The sequence below is a fragment of the Cheilinus undulatus genome, linkage group 3, assembly GCF_018320785.1.
Source record: "Cheilinus undulatus linkage group 3, ASM1832078v1, whole genome shotgun sequence".
NCBI lineage: Eukaryota > Metazoa > Chordata > Actinopteri > Labriformes > Labridae > Cheilinus > Cheilinus undulatus.
In genome coordinates this window covers 33,662,395-33,679,146 of record NC_054867.1, presented here as the reverse complement: position 1 = coordinate 33,679,146, position 16,752 = coordinate 33,662,395, and the positions used below count along the sequence as shown (strand labels likewise).

At 40.5% G+C, this 16,752-nt stretch overlaps 1 protein-coding gene across 3 annotated transcripts; it reads right to left on the bottom strand.

Moving 5' to 3' along the window:
• Positions 1-665: 665 nt before the first annotated feature.
• Positions 666-15,279, bottom strand: LOC121505991 (RNA-binding protein 6). 3 transcript variants are annotated; one of them, XM_041781456.1, is made up of 23 exons: positions 15,153-15,279; positions 14,440-14,513; positions 12,007-13,552; positions 11,795-11,884; positions 11,622-11,691; positions 10,672-10,745; positions 7,194-7,268; positions 6,790-7,081; positions 6,509-6,666; positions 6,307-6,407; positions 6,137-6,206; positions 5,952-6,051; positions 5,804-5,862; positions 5,598-5,718; positions 5,199-5,296; positions 2,529-2,924; positions 2,290-2,439; positions 2,106-2,171; positions 1,733-1,960; positions 1,575-1,649; positions 1,401-1,495; positions 1,275-1,323; positions 666-1,187 (listed from the first exon to the last, which is right to left on the bottom strand). In XM_041781456.1, exons 2-23 carry the CDS (start codon positions 14,490-14,492, stop codon positions 1,092-1,094), a joined length of 4,062 nt encoding a protein of 1,353 aa, XP_041637390.1. In that variant the 5' UTR covers positions 14,493-14,513; positions 15,153-15,279; the 3' UTR covers positions 666-1,091. The 3 variants fall into 3 exon arrangements, with proteins under 3 accessions (XP_041637390.1, XP_041637405.1, XP_041637398.1); XM_041781471.1 differs by having other exon boundaries at positions 666-1,184; XM_041781464.1 differs by having other exon boundaries at positions 5,952-6,048.
• Between the last annotated feature and the right edge of the window lie 1,473 nt (positions 15,280-16,752).

Here is a 16,752-nt window from a genome sequence, read left to right as displayed (position 1 = left end):
TTAATAATTCTCAGCTTTCCATTTTAAGCACAGTAGCTTGGAGAATGCAAAATTCAAGCTACCTTGAGGCTCTTCGACACACCTGCAGAGCTGATCGTTTACTGCTCAAATGTCAACACTAGCACACTAGCTGGACTGAATCTCTTAGGAGGCATGTCGGTTAAAAAGTGTTTCTGATGTTTGTCATCAGCTCCGGGCACCCCACTCGGCCTGTGTTCTTGTCAAAGCTCTGAGGAATTAGTATGTCTGCACAAGAAGCCCACCAATCCAATGCACTCATTGAACCACGGCCACATGGAGGGTGAAGGCTGATTCCTTCATATCAGTAAAGGTCAGAGGGCAGGCTTCATGTTCTGACTCCTGCTGCGAACAACTGGGAAATATTAAAGCTGCATTCACTGTGCAGCAAATGACAGCAAAGGCAGAAAACGCCGAAAGCTAAGCTGGTCTGAGTCTGTGGGATAAAAACCTTATTGTGCATGCATCAAATTAAAGCTCTATTTATATGCTCCTTTATGTTAACTACTAAGTCTGACAGTTTGATTCAGCGCTCCTACCCAGTCACATTTTAGCAACACATGGCCTCTTGCTGCCACCTAGTGGAGATACAAAGCACATGCAAAATGAGGCTCCCGCAAACCTTTTCCAACATGAAACAGGCAACATCGAGGCAGAATTATCTTTTACTTAAAAAAGTGAACATTTAGTAGCATTTTCACCCATGAAAATAAAAATGTAAAAATTGTTCTTTTTTAAAACAAAACATTTCTGTGGCCAGTGTGACTATCATCACAAAAAATACATCTGGACACAATTCACAACTCTACATACAGAACGCATAAAACATGGGCAGAAACAGCATGTATTTCTATACATCTATTATTCATGATGTTAATACTTGTTTTTTGACTTTTTGCCTGGTAATGTTATTTTGGCCATGTATTATCAGAGTAGAAAACTGTGGCTGTATAGCGTCGTTATATCAGAGGCAGAGAATCAGTAGAACCAGTCCAAAGGGATTTTTCATGCCAAGGTGGATGAGCATGTTATTTTCAGTCCATATATCAAAGTGAAGATATGTTCAGACGTGATCACTCGAGTTCCTTGAAGCGCGCAAACATGGCTTTCCGTACTGCTTGTTTGTAGGTGGCATGGTCCCAAACAACCGGCTCTTTCTTTTTCCTCTGCTAAAGACAAAAGAAGAGGGTTAAAAAAAAGCACAAGCAACAAAAATGGAAGTTTCACATGATATTAAGATGAAGCTTCAAACATACCGGGGCTGGCTCAGCTCCTAAACCAGGTCTTTCACTAACTTTGCTCTCCCTAAAAGGACAAAAAGAAACCATTTAGATTGAACTAGTTAAATTATCTAATTGCAATGTCAAGAAAAGCAGTCATACCTAGAGCTTCCAGCCCAGGTGCTGTGATGCTGCTGTTGATGATGGTGTTTTTTCCTCTTCTGTTCAGGTGACCGGGTAGATTCTCTAGCATTTAGCTAAGAAAGACAAATCATATCTTTAGTTATCAATGGTCAGCTTGATGCTCTATTTAGCTATCACATATTGTTCACATACTTCCTTTTCCTGATTTTCTAACGCCTCCAGTTCCTTCTTGGACCTCTTGATCTTCAGGTGGATCTCCATATTTTGCTGTTGAGACAATGCATGAATGATTAGAGGTCATTTGAAGGCCAGTATTGCTTATTGTTTGTGTATGGGTTAATGAGCAGTACTTTGTGCAGGTCTGAAAGCTGCTGATGGCGGATCAGAGCATCCTTGTTGGGGAATTGTCTCCGACACAGCAGGCAGGCCATTTTCTTCCAGTCTGTCAGTTTGCTGTCCTTGTCTTCAGGCTGGCCTGCCTGGCTGCTTTTGCCTGCTTCCTCTTTATCTTCTTCCACCTCTTCATCACTGCCAGCTCCATAGTCAGATGCCAGCAGGCCCAGAGAGCCCATTGGACGCTGGACAAGCAAACCAGATGAATGTAAAAAAAAAACAAAAAACAAAAAAGCTTCATTTTCTCAAACATACACAAAAAGTTTGTCATACTGTCAACTTTTTACATTCATGAAATACAAAGGTATAAAGTAGTTGGTGGGCTTTCACCTTTGACTTTTCATCTTTCTTGGGGGGAGCAAGAGGTTTCTTAAAAAGATCCTCTCCACCTGAAATCTAGGGAAAAGAGTATGAAAAATATTTAAAGTGAACAGTTGGATCAGTTGGGATAAAATATCTATAACTGCAAAAACTTGCAGAATGAATGAGCAGTCATTAAGGGCAACTCCCTCACCTTTCTCTCAAAGACAGCAAATCCAGCGTCAGCAGACTTGGATTGCCTCCTGTCATCTTCCATCCCACCCTTCAGCACTGGTGATGCTGCACGGACACTTTCCTTTTGACGATTCTGGATCTTTGCCCAGCGCTCCATATCTTTCATGATCTGCACACAGTAACACAGCCATACTCATCTCCCCTCTGCACAACTCTATTACACTTTTTAAAAATTTGTTTCTGTAACCTCAGCTCTACCTTGACAGCAGCAAGACTCCTCGGCTTCTCCTCCTTGCCGTCCTTGTCCTTCTTACTGGATTCCTCCTCATCTTTCTTCTCTGGAGCTGGAGGGAGAGTCTGGACTGGATCTGGAGCAGGGACAGCAGTGGGCACAGCAGCAATGGGAGGAGGAACAGGAACAGGTTCAGGAGCTGGTGCAGACACCGATACTGGAGCTGGTGCTGTGGGTGGAGGCATCATTGATTTCTTCATCTCCAGAGGTGCATCTGCTGCTGGGTTGGAGAGGATGGCCTGGACCTCTGCTGTCATGGTCAGAGGTTGAGCCTCAGCAGAGTTCCCTCCTGGGACTGGGATATACGTCTTTGACATAGCATCCCAGTACAAGTACTCCTGAGTTTGAGCATTGTAGAAATACTATACATAAGAAATAAAGGAAGAAGAAGATCTTAATGAGCTGAGGTCATTATTCTCTTACCAGGAAACAATTAAACCCTTTCTCATCCTTTTAACAGTTGATCTGGTTTGCTTTTAGTGTAAACATTTCCTTCTCCAGCTTGTGAGTCATTTTTAAATCTTTAGCTCAGACTAGTGACTAGGGGTGTGTATTGGCAAGGACCTGGCGATACGATGTGTATCCTGATACAGGGGTGCCGATATCGATATATTGCAATACTATGAGCAGGGCGATAAATTGCGATATTTATATTTATTTTTTATGTGTTATGTGTGTATATATAATATATACATATAAATAAATAAAACAACTACGCAATTTCAAGCTAATATGGAATAGAACAGAATTAATCTATTAACAAAAATGTATTATAATTATTTGTATAGTATATACATCAAAAAATCTATAGTATATTAGGGGTGTAAATCACCAGTTTCATCACGATACGATACAATTCTCAGAACAACAATTCCATATTTGCCGATATCACAAAGTCTGCCATGATTCGATTTCAATTCGATTCGATTTAGAGGCCTGCGATCGATATCAGACGATATTGTAAACCCATTTACCGCAATCTGTTACTTTTCACATAAAGGAAAAAAAACACAATATTGATACTCTCTAGGCTGCTAGCCATTACCTGCTATGGCTGGTAGCAGCACCTAGCAGTGTTGTGACTAGTGGATGGGCGGAAACTGTCATAACCAAGCACGTCGGGGAACTTTCAAATAAAAGCGTAAGGTAAAAATGGCGATTAATATCGATGTTTATAATTCCAATTGATTTGACTGAATCATCGCTCAAACAATCGATATATCAATTCAGATCAATGAATCATTACACCCCTGTAGTATATTATAAAATATATGGTCCTGCATTCAATCTGAAGATGAGGATGTTTCCCCATTTGTTGTAGTGAATTAAAATGCCTTTAGGATTTTTATGAGAAAATTGGAAAAATAAATAAATATCGAATAAATGTACTCAAATCTTTTATATTTCACTGGATACCAGCTAGCATGTCCTTACGTAATGACAGTGCTTGTGGATGAACACTATGGGACACAAGCTGATCCTCATGTCCAGCGTTAAGGACTGATGGACTGTCGTGGGGAGGACATGGTGTGACGGGCCAGTCTTTTGATCATATTACGGAAGCCGTCATTATTAACGTTCACTACACGGTGAAGGTCCTTAAAATTAAAACAAAGTATTGACTGCATTTATGGTTGCACAAGTAAAAACCAAGTGAGACCACTCTTTGTTATACACAACGGAGGCCAGGCCACACTGGACCAGGAAGTGTCATAATTCACAGGACTCCTCATTGCCAGGAAGGGCTGTAGGATCCTCCTCACTGTGTTAAAGGCAGACACTTAGCTGTGCTCGGGAGCTTTCTTCCCTGGGAGCTCGCTTTTCTCTAGCTCTGCACAGAGCAAGGGTGATGACACACAGATGAGTGATATTTGTGACATTTGTAACTTTATATGTAATCTTTAATAAACTTTTGGTCAATGACCATTTAAGCTGAACTAATCCTCTGTCCTTCTGTCAATAAAAGAACAGCAGCAAAAGTCTAACACACCCCTACAAGTGACAAAGCAGAGTAAAGGATTTTTAGTAGCACCAGAATAAAGTGGGAGGTAGTGAGTGTCTATTTTTGTGCATAAAACCACAGCTCAACTATTATGCATGTTTTTACAATAAGTGTTCAAGATTTTACAGAATGCCCTCAAAGGAGCATGAAAAATGTTTTTACAAGCGATCAGTCTTTCTCTGTTAATCTGTAAAAGCTGTAAAGTGTTGAGCAACTGTATAGCATTTGGATACACAATACTACAACAGTTTTACTTGACAGGTGATGAGCATTCTGATTATTATCTCCTACAATTTTCAGAGTGAGCTGTAAAACAGTCAAGTTTTCACCCTGACGCCACCTGCATTTTTCCCTGCCAGCCCCTTAGTATGTTTTCTGGGCAGAGGAAGGGCTAATGTGTCAATGCAACAGGGAATATTCAAGTAAATTCAAGCCAAAAAAAGGGTGATGACATTGAAATCCTGCAACTGGCATGTGGCTGGTGCAAGCTCTGTGCACAATATGTGCTGTTTTCATCATGTTTCCCATTCACCAGTATGTTCCTCTCTGCTCTTTAGTGGATATGGTGATTTGAACAGGTATTTCACTCATATTTCAGGGGAAGTTTTCAGAAAATAGCTGTTGACTTTCTCACCCTTGAGCCCGGGTCATAGTACAGTGTTGTCTCTGGATCGTAGTAGAAGCCAGACGTGGAATCATACAAGTAGTTGCTCATATCTGGAGTCTCAGAGCCTGGAGAAATTGAGAATATGATACTGAATTTACATTGATAGACTTTGTTAAAGTCTTTCATCTACAGCAAGCACAAGTGGGGTTCAATAAAAGCTAGAATATGTAAAGCAAATGTTGAGAAAAGTGTCTCAACCTGAAAAATGGCTTCCAGAGGCACAAAAGTAATACAAGTAATCTCACAATTATTATGATGCCACGACTCTTTATCTAAAACAAACAAAAACTGTTTTGTGACCCTGGCTTCACTGCACTGTTTTAGGTAGTTCGGGCAATTTCCTGGCTTTTAATACTTCTTTCTTACCATACATGTAGGTCTGAGATCCTTCTACGGGGACCATCATCCCAACTGGTTCTGGGGTGACAGGGGGTACACCAGCCTGGTAAGATGGATCCACAGAAGGAGTCTCACTGTAGCCCAGACTCTGTGAAGAGTTAAAGGATGATTAGTTTACTGCCTTACTTTTCAACTACATGTTTACAGACTTGCTCTCTCCAGCTCTACTGTACCTGTCCCATGCCGGGGTTTGATGCCAGATCAGGAATACTGCTGCCGGCTATCATATCACCTAGTAACACAAAGTTTTCTGTTTGAGTCTGCTAACAATAAACAGTTTCTTTGAAGCAAGAGATAAAAATATATCCTTGTAAGTCTCACCTTGCATTCCAGCAGGGACACCAGTGGGTGGTATCAAGTACTGCGGAGGTTGTGGATAATGCGGCTGCTGTGGAGGCTGCTGCTGCTGTGGCTGCTGCTGCTGAAATTATAAGGAAAAGGAATCGTTTCATTTCAGTCTTCTTCTTCTATCTGTAATACTTAACAAAAGACAGAAGACTGCTTGCCCCAATCATGCTAGCCTCAGGTGGATATCCTAGGATGGAACTGTTTGATTGTTCGAAGTCTCTCTTGAAACTGAAAGAGAATAAAAATAATCAGTACCAAATGTTAAAATCTGGAAGATTCCTCTGACAGACATTGCTAAAGAGAAACTCCATGAATATGGGCAACTTACTTTTGGTTCTTTAGGGGTCTAGCAACTTCAGCATAAACTCTGACTCCATCAATGTAGAGAGGTTTGGGTTTCGTGAGGAGCTCAACCAGACGTGTCACTTGCTACAAATGTAGATGGGGCACAATGGAAAAAACAGTTATCAAAAACTGATCTGTCATGATATCAATAACAATAAACTGTGAATTTAAATTTCTACAGATACCTCATGGGAGTCCATGTCTACGAAGCAGAAGCACTTGGCTCCTGGTTGCTTGGCCTTCACTAGACGAACATTTCTTTCATCAAGGTATGCAAAGGGGTCCAAGGCTTTCAGGATAGTCTCGACTGAGGTGGTGGGCTTCACATTTTTTATGATCATGGCTGCACAGGGACACAAAGAAAACTGTTTTTACTTGGGTGGTTATGAAGAAGACACAATGTCTGTCAAAGACTTTCTGTGGTCTCTGAGCTTTAAATACGTCCCAGATGCTAGAGTAAACCTACTTTTGCTGTCTTTGAAGACGGATTTAGATTTGTGTGACATGTTGGAAGATGGGTTGCGGTTGCCCCAAGACTCTGCCTGCTGCTCAGCTTCTTGCTGTTGGAGCTGTTGGTCCACCTGCTGCTGCCAGGCCTCTGGAGTTAAGTCAGAGCTACGCTGCCACTGACTGCTGGATAAAGGGTCCATAGGGCCCTTAGGTTTAGTCCCATTCAGGCTGATCTTCATCTCTTCTAAAGGCTCATCTTGTCTAGGCAACGGGGGCTCTGGAAGTTGAGGTACTTTGTGATCAGACTCCTAGATTGGACACAGGAAATGAGGTAAACTTTTAAAATACAATATAGTAAAGAATAGTAGTTTGAAGTCAGCTTTAAACACATATCATTTTGACTTTTGTTATTTCACTCACATGAACACCTCTATCACACTCATCTCGATGGAAGTACTTCATGGATGATGTTCTAGTGCCAACCTTTAGGCATCCCTGAAAGAACAACAGAATTGACCAGTCAGCATCACACAACAAGGGTGACTTATGTCTAAATAATGCCTGTGACACCCAACATGCACTGTGGCAGGTTTAGCCTTCTTCTTTACCGATTAACAGGAAAACACTGGACATAGTGTGTAAAGCCCAATCCAAGTTCATGCTTTACACCGGTCATTTGCCACAATACTACCCTAAATAATTTAAATGGATTATGAAATTAGGGTTGTGACTTACAATTACAGAACTGATGTGACTATTAAAAAATTAATCAACTGATACTTGGAGCAGTTAATGTTACTGAAAGAACTCAAAACTATTCCTAAAGAGTTACATCCTCAATTTGTTTTTTCTTTCCTAAGGAATATCGAAAGAAATCGGTTTGCTTTAACACAATATAACGATTCATGGAAAGTTTCAACTATAAAACTAGAAAAATAAACTGATTACCAAAAAAGCTGCTTACATCTTCTGCAACTTGATCCAAGAGACCAATTAACTCTAAAGCCAAATGAAAGCAGGAAATGATCCCATTATAGATGCCTATTTTTCCAAGACCAGACTGAAATTGTAACAAAAAACCCAGCTGTGTCAATGGAACATCCAGCTGTTCTTTGCTGTGTAGGGTTAGCTCTTTGTTTTGCTTCCATGGCTTTGATTTCATAATAAAATACCTAAAAAACAACTGCTAGAGCCATTAAAAATCAAACCCATGAAACACAAAAACAATCTTCTTGACAGCTTCAAACAGCTCGGAAGGTGTTATTTGAATCTTAAAAATATTGAAACTTGTGACTCCAAAACTTCTCATATTATCCAGCTTTACTTTCAGAGCTACCACGAGCTACTGAACAGTGGTGGAAAGTGAAAGGACAATTAATAAAACTTCTGAAAAACAATGTAGCTGGGTAAGACAACGGACAAGGAAATATGGTGAGCTACTCTGTAGTTTTACAGACAATTTCAGCACACAGCAACCCAGGATGTATCAAGATGACAACCTTATTTGTGACTACGAAGAGCATCTCAAAGGGAAGAAATCCTTGTGCATCGATGACGAGTTCAAGAGAATATGATCAAACATGAAGCCAGAGATGACTGTTAAGTACAAGGATAATAGATTTTTCACTGTAGAAGGACTGTGAAAGAACTGAAAGACAAAGACCAAGTCTGCACCCACACTAGCAGCATTGTGAGGCTGGACTGCTTTTGTAAAGGAGAAAAAAAAAGTTTTTTGATAAACACACACAGCACACCCCAGTGATGATGTTGGATGGAAAGTCAGATGATCACCAGGGTATAAAAATACCGCAAATGTGTGCGCCAAAAGCAACCGTCCAACCGTTGTTCATGTAGCATGTAGAAAGGTCAGACGATCTCAGAAGTTTTTTGGGACTCATCATCTGGGAACACTTGATATCAGTACCAACGTCCTTGTTGAGCGATGAACTAGATATGAAGGAACTTTGAGAGGCAGAAATTCTGACCCACTGGTGGCTCTACATCACACTCAAGAGGACTGCCAAAATCAACAGATTCAACCTTACACCCAAACATGAACCAATCCAAAAGCTGCAAGGTGCTTCCCAAAATTCCGAATTATCACCCTTCTGATGCTAAAAGAATCATTTGTCAGTAAGCTGCATCATCTAGGATCTACAATCAGCAAACATGACAAGATAGTTTACTAACGCTACAACTTCATTCTGACATGCACTGACCAGCACGATAAAGAGAGCCATGTCAATACAGTACACGAAGAACCAAAGGAGCAAAAATTTTCTTGACCAAGGAAACACAATGCATGTCCTACGACTGCTACTGGACAGGCTTTTCATGTAACTCGCTGGAAGGACAAACCATGGACCCAGAAACTTTCACACAAATCTGGGTCTATCTTGGAAAACAACAACATATATATGACACCAATGGCCAAATAATGGTAATTCAAAGTTAACTGGAAGGCACATGACTATTAAGATAGACATTGCTTACTTCCAATATCCCTTATGGTTCTTCATGTCAACTAATCTTGCAATCTTAAAACTAAATGCCAAGAGTTCAATCAGGTTAGAGATCTCAACTTCTACACAAATTTCATTCTTTAAAAATAGAAGAAAAGAAAGAAATCATCCTGTTAGTTCATGAGAACTAGGCATGTCTGACAACGTAGATGATATTTCCATCATACTCAACACACAACCAACCCATCATCCCACAAAAGCTAAACTTCAATGCTGATTTAGTTCACTAAGTAGAGCAGCCAGGCTACTGCCCTTGTCGCACTGGCCGCAGGGTTGACTCCTGATCTTGATGGTATTTGGTGCATGTCACCCCCCAACTCTCGTTTCCATATTTCCGGTTACTCTGTTGCTTCCTCCCAAAATAAAGACTAAGGTTTCTGCCTGAGCACAATAGAAACACCCAAAGCAAGGTACAGTTTTAAATCTATTGCACAAACATTTCTGGTAGATTGCTTTCATTGAGACATTGTGATGCTTGAGAGTAAAAAAAAGCGGGCAATTGTCATGACGGTTTTTCTGCGTTGTAAACCCCCATGTAAAGTTTCTTGTATGTCTTTAAACTCACTGATGAGTACTCTGTACCTTGAACATAACAACTCCATTCACTGCCTACTAGCCCTTAGCATATCTCTGCAGGGCAGTTCTGGGACTTAACACCAACTAGGGCATATAAAGCTGGAGGACTTTTTATCAGCAGTTATTTTTCACATGCGAAACCTTCTCATTGGTCACAGGAAACTAAGAGAAACTACTATTTTTTTAGACATACATAAAAGTGATGCAAAAAAGGGATGCACAATAATGTCGGTATGATATCGGAATCTGCAGATATGAAAATTTCTGCCAATATTATATTTATAAAAATCTGCCTAAATCAACTGTAACTATTAGCTGTATAAAAAAAAAGTTTTGGTCCCACTAAATTGGTAAATATCAGATATAAGCAAAAATCCAATATCGTGCATATGGTTAAGGTTTCCTTTGATTCCTTTTCTTTCAAAGGCTAGATCATAAAACCTGGAAACGTGGCAACTGACTCATCATTGTCAACAGTATCACCTTAAGGTTATAAAAGAATTCTTTCAATTCCCCCATAGCATCTTTTTTCCTGTTAAACTATTTAAAGTTCTTCAATAAAGTACTGTCATTGGTTGTAGTAGAAATACCTACAACTTGATTTGTGCCTGAAGATCAAATGAGGTGTAGAATAGTGTCATTTGCTAATTTAACCTCCTAAAATTCCTCTCCAGTAAGTTCAGCAAAACTAGAAGTAACTTCTCCCCAGCTCTTCTCCCTCCCCATACACTACATGCCCTCGCAACCCCTTAAATCCTGATGGCAGTGACGGCCTTCGTAGAGTGACGAGGATGGGCCACCTTGTTGGACTCCATGAAGTGGACTGCATCCTCGAGGTTTAAAAACTCCACATAGGCCGTATCGTAGCTGTAACCTGGGGACAGCATTTGAAATACAGATGGGTTTTTGTTAGTCAATGCCAGTAATGACAGTCACTGACTAAAAACATGAAACACAGCAGTTCGTAAATAAATCGAGATCAGTGTGAGCGAAATTTGTTCACCTTCTCATACCTTTCATGATAATATGCACTGTTTATGCTCGTCTTTGATAACAAAACAAACCATTTTCAGGAAAGGCTCTCCTGAGGTCAAGCCTTGTTAGGCAGACAGTCCAGACAAATTGCAGTGAACAAATAAAGATGTGCACCATGTAGACTGAAAAACTGTCTGTTTTGGTTTGTTCAAACACTCAAAAAGAGATGCATCTCTTTCTGTTAAGGACACTTACTTGTATGTCGATGCAAAATGAATGCCATTATAAAAAATCCAAAAAAGGCTTGACATTATCTGCTTCTTCAGTGAATACATTTGGAATCTTCAACTTTGAAGACTGTGCTTAGATCAGCACAAAGTACTATGCAGTCTCCATTTTAACCACGTTGACATACTTTGATTCAAGCAGGACACCTGTATAAGGTTGTCCTGAAGGACACATAGAATGACTCACTTTTCACAAAACTTTTGAGATTGGCATTGAATCTCCCTCTTCAAAGCTCATAATACTGAAGCCTTGGTAAATACTCTGTATCTTGACAATGATCTTACATCTTCAGACATACTTAAGGATGGCATAACAGACCCCCCATTCCCTTCTTTGGTAAGTGATCACATACACCACAAACGACAAACGCAACAAAGAATGTTAAAAGAAAGAATGCGAAGTTTTGAATGTCGTAAAAGCGAAATGTCGAGGGACATGTAAGCGATCGACTGCCCCAAAGTGTCACACAAAGACAGCTGATTCCTACCTGGCACCACATTTTTGATCTTCATCCCCTGCATTGGTACACCATCACGATCAGCAAAGGCACCAAGGATCTGCAAATAGTTACAGCAAAATCTGTTATTTTGTGGCTACCCATAAAATCAAAAAACAGTCTAGTGAGCTTAATAATCTACACAGAGCCGTTCTGATTATTACCTGCTCCATAGTTGCGGTCTTTGGAATACCAATTATGGATATTGTGTTGGATGCTTTGTCCTCAAATGATGCACTCCTGTAATCTTGATCCTTTTGAAGACATTTTTATCAAAACTGGTTATGAAACATCACAATAATATGGCAAAAGGAAATCTGATCTGAAAAAAAGTTTAACGTCAAGATTAAAAAAAATCAAAAAAAAAATCACCTACCTGAGAACCAGACTCACTAACTTTTGAAAGAGTGATTGGATTGGGTTCTTTGAGGAGTTTATCTGGGGTTTGAAGCTCTTCGTGATTGTAATCAAAAGCCCTTCCGGACCCAGTTCTGTAATCAATGTCTCTGTAGTCTTGGTCTCTTGGCTGTGCAGTGCTGGTGCTTTGGATATCACATGCTGGCCCCATTTTTCCCCTGGCAGGTTCTTGACTGAGTGGGACATCTTTAAGCCCTTTAAAACAATCACTTGGCATCTGAACATCATGTAGGGGCTGATTCTTCTCTTTATGGTAGGGGGGCCTTTCATCACGAATTGGTTTATTCTGACCATGCTTAGGGTCTCTCTCGCCAAGCCACTGTTTGCCCTCTTTTTCTCTCCCAAGTGGGCCAGAAAGGGGACTCAAATCAGGGAGTGGGCGGTCTTGTGGAGGTTTGCTGCCAATTGGTGGTCGATCCATAGCAGAAAAGTGGTCTCCACGAGGAAAGCCGACATCTTTTGCTTGGAAGTCAACAGGGGGTCTGTCTCTTTCCTGAAACGGCAGTGGATCTCTCATACTCAAATCTCTTCCAAACCCAACAGGAAAGCCAGGCTCAGGCAGACCTCCTATGCCCTTGGTCATGTTCATAAAAGGGTTCTTGTCCTTTCTACGGCTTTTCCATTCCTCAGCAAGAGTCATTTCTTCACCACTTCGATAATCCATAAGGGGACTGTCACCTGATTCTGGATATTCCCTTACTCCTAATGTGTCGTCATGTCCCATGAACTCTGGTCTTTCAGGGCCAGCAACATCTGAAGGCATGTCTGATCTTCCCCTATCCCGTGGAGGGACATCTCTGTTTCCAAATCTCATGGGAGAACGATCCCTGCCTCTAAATTCAGCTGGAGGCCCAAAACGACTCCTGAAATCCATATCAGAATCAAACCCACCTCTTGGATTGAAAGGTGGTCCTCCTCTTCTGTCAGTGTCCAACATTCTCCTTTCGCGTGGAGGCAAATCCATATCATAACCATCATCGTCACCCATGCCCATTGGGGGCCTGTCACGCATGTCCCTAAAGTCATCATTCCGTTCCATTCGATCCGGGGGAAACCCTCTTCTTCCATCCATGTTGTGTGGCATGTCGTACTGAAATGAATCTCTTTCTCTCATGTCTGTAAATCTACTATTTTGTTCCCGAGGCGGTAAATCCCTCCCACCCATGTCTGCCGAGTTCCTTCCAGGTCCAGGGAAACCAGAACCCGCCATTTTGTCTCTAACGGGAAAGTCATGGTGTCTTCGAAGACTGAAGTCTGGCTCTTCTCCAGGTCTGAAAAAATCTCGGTTTGGCTCTCTACCTCGCATATCACGAGGATCCATGTCACGTGGATCCATGTCACGCCCCCTCATCGGTGGTCCATCCATTCTCCTCATGTCCATAGGTGGTAGATCTAGATGCCTTGGGCCCATATTACCCATGGGGCCCATGTTCATACCATCTCTACCTCGGTAATCAGGCATAGGACGATCTCTGCCGTAAAACATTTCTCCACGATGATCACCACTGTAAAAGACACTAATATATTAGCACACAGATTTACTAAAAACAAACATTAAAAAGAGCCAAGATCAAATGATACTACGGGGAATTACTGTTAAATCACAACAAAAATCTTGGGCAATACATGATTATACTCTGTAATGCCACTTCTGTTTGGCAGTTAAACTGATGAAGTAAAACTTTAATAAATGCAGAAATATCAAAAGTCATCGATCTATATATAGGCAGAAAATGATAAAACTCTGCAACATCACTGCACAAATCAAGACTGTGTTACACAAATATATGTGCATGATGAAATCTCATTTTACCATATTGTCAACCCATAGCACTCTATAATCTGGACCGTCCTGTCTCAACCAGGATGCCTTCTGGCATTTTCAGGGGGGCCTTCAAAATGCTTTAATTTAGACAAGTATTCCCATGAATATGCACAGCTACCCCTGACACAGATAACCAAAATTTCCTCATATGAACTTTCCTGAAATCATGTCAATGCCAGAGTCAGCAAATGCAAAGGTGTATGGCAGTTGGTGCTGAGATTATAGGTAGGTGTGTCAGCACACTTTGGTGTGTTTTTAAGGTCTAGATGACCATTCCCTATGATAAAGACATTTTAACTGATTATTAAAGGGCTCTAGAGGTTTATCTTGTAAATTCTATTACTACATAAATTGTCTGATCATAATATGTTTTTTTTAATTATACATTTTGGTTGGGTTGACTTCAGATTTTTTCAATTTTTAATGGGTATCTTGACAGAAGAAAGGTTTAAATATGCTGGTCTGAACCAACCAAGACGTATCTACTCAGTGATTACTGTGTCTAATTTTTTTTGTATTACATTGGAGTCTTGAATCAATGTCTAAGGTTAAATAATGCATGTTTACCGGAAAGGAGGTCCTCCCCGTGGTCCTTGCCTTGGTCCTGGTCCGTCCCACATGTTTGTAAAGCAGTATTTTACCTGGAAGTTAAGTTAAAGGTTTTCATAGTTTCATGAAGAAGCGTAAAAAAACACCGCTATAGCCTTTATAATCTAGGGTAATTAAATCACAAGAACACTCAGTAGATACGGAGTTTTTCAGCACAGCCCATAAATTAAAGCCTTAGAAATAAACTTACTTTCACCTATCTAGAGGGCTGTTAACTGGGTGCTGAGTCTGTGTAACAATGACTGTACTTAAATTGTGGCTGGTTGGACGTCAACCCCGTGGCTTCTATCATTGTGTGGTGTGATTTGTACTGCTGGCCCGCAGTAGACTCGCCCGCTAATTATAGCTCTCGCCAGGCCTTTAAAATCTACGCCACACCAAAAACAAGTAGCACTAGCATCGAGGACGGCTATGGCGCAGCTTAAACACACACACGTCTCAAAATACCGTATGTTTGATGACTTGAATATGTAAAAGGCTTAAACAGTTGGAACGAACGTCAGCTCAAAGTTAAACCATTCTGACGAGCTAGCTAACAGTGCTAACGTTAACGTTTAAAAGCCGGGGTTTCTTGTTAGTCCACAGATTCGTGGCCTACTTTGAAATACAAATACATTTAGATACGACATATTTCAAAATTAATGTTTGGGTATCAATTATGTTGGGCCTACCTTGCTTGTCTATTCCTCGACAACGATATTGCAGAGGTTTGCCGCATAGGCCATCGACGGCTTCAACGTATAGATGATGGAGACGGTTGTTCTTCTTCTGTTGCTGCAGAGGAGACGAGGCTGATTCTTCTTCGCTGTTATCCCACATCAGCAGTGTGAATCGAACTACTACCACCTAGTGGTAATTGAATGCTGCATTGTATTTTTGGCCATGGACTTACAAACAACACAGGGCACAGTGTTTTATGTTTGTACTGTAAATAGTAACAAATTCCTGCAGGCATAAATAAAGTAGCAATTACACAACAAGGGGGGAAACGGACAGGGATCTTTATTTGACCTGTATTTTAACCAACATATGTTACATCCTTCAAGGCTACAAAACTTTTATTTTGAGACTAGTTGCTAATATGGCTTTAAAAAACGAAAGCAAATACAGTGGAATACTGAGAACAACAAAAAATGTGAAATAATAAAAACCTGTCCATGGATCTAAATGGATTTAGCAGCGTTAATTTCATCGACTCAAACTATGACTCAAACTATTCATTGACATACCATTTTCCATGAGAAAGACTAGACTAAGACTAGTCAAAAAAAAAAGATCTTTAATGACTAAAACTGACTAAAAGTCAGTTCCATTTTTGTCAAGATGACTAAAACTGGGCATTCAAAATCCAAAAATATTTCTCCACTGTGGGTAAATCTTTCAAAATACAATGCATTGGTAGCTATTCTGCCTCTCAGCTGTAGAAAGCAGGGACTCCAGGTTTGGCAGGGTCCATAGAACACACTGCCATGATATGGTACCAGATTTACAAAAAAGAATATATGTTTGGACTAAAAGTTAAGACCAAAATGTGAGGAATTTTTATGGACTTAAAATGGACTACATTTTTTTTTTTTTTTTTTAGTTTTTGTTGACTAAAACTAGACTAAAACTATAAAGGGCAGAAATGACAAAAATATGACTAAAACTAAAAGCCATTTAATCTAAGGACTAGGACTGAAAATAGCTGTCCAAGTTAACACTGGGATGTAATCATGTCTTTGGACTAAGAATCTGACTGGATTTAGATTGTGGGGTACCTTACTGGTGCAGTGCTGCCAGTGACCCCTATGTATTTTATGGGGTTAACCAAGTTATATGTAATTTTAATTTTGAGAAAAAACTTTATTTACAGTCATGTGCACACATTTCAGGCATGTAATGCAATAAGGATTTATTACCAGGGCCATCCCCATTACTCCTAAAGGTGTGGACTTTGTGAGTTTTTTTCAAAAGATTATTTTCCCATGGCCCTGTAGATAAGCAAGGACACCCAGAGCACAACCAGGGTTATGTGAATCCTCCTTCCTACAATTTACAATTTACAGTGTCATTTAGCAGACACTTTTATCCGAAGCAACTTACATTTGGGACAGGTGTTCATGGCATTAAGGGCCTTGCCCAAGGGCCCACACTGGACACTCATGCTCTGACTGGGATATGAACCTCCAATCTCCCATAACATAGTCAGCAATGGAAACCACTGAGTTATCGAGTCACTCCGCCCTTCCTGTCCGATGGATTAACCTGCAAATACACATCTTTTTGGCC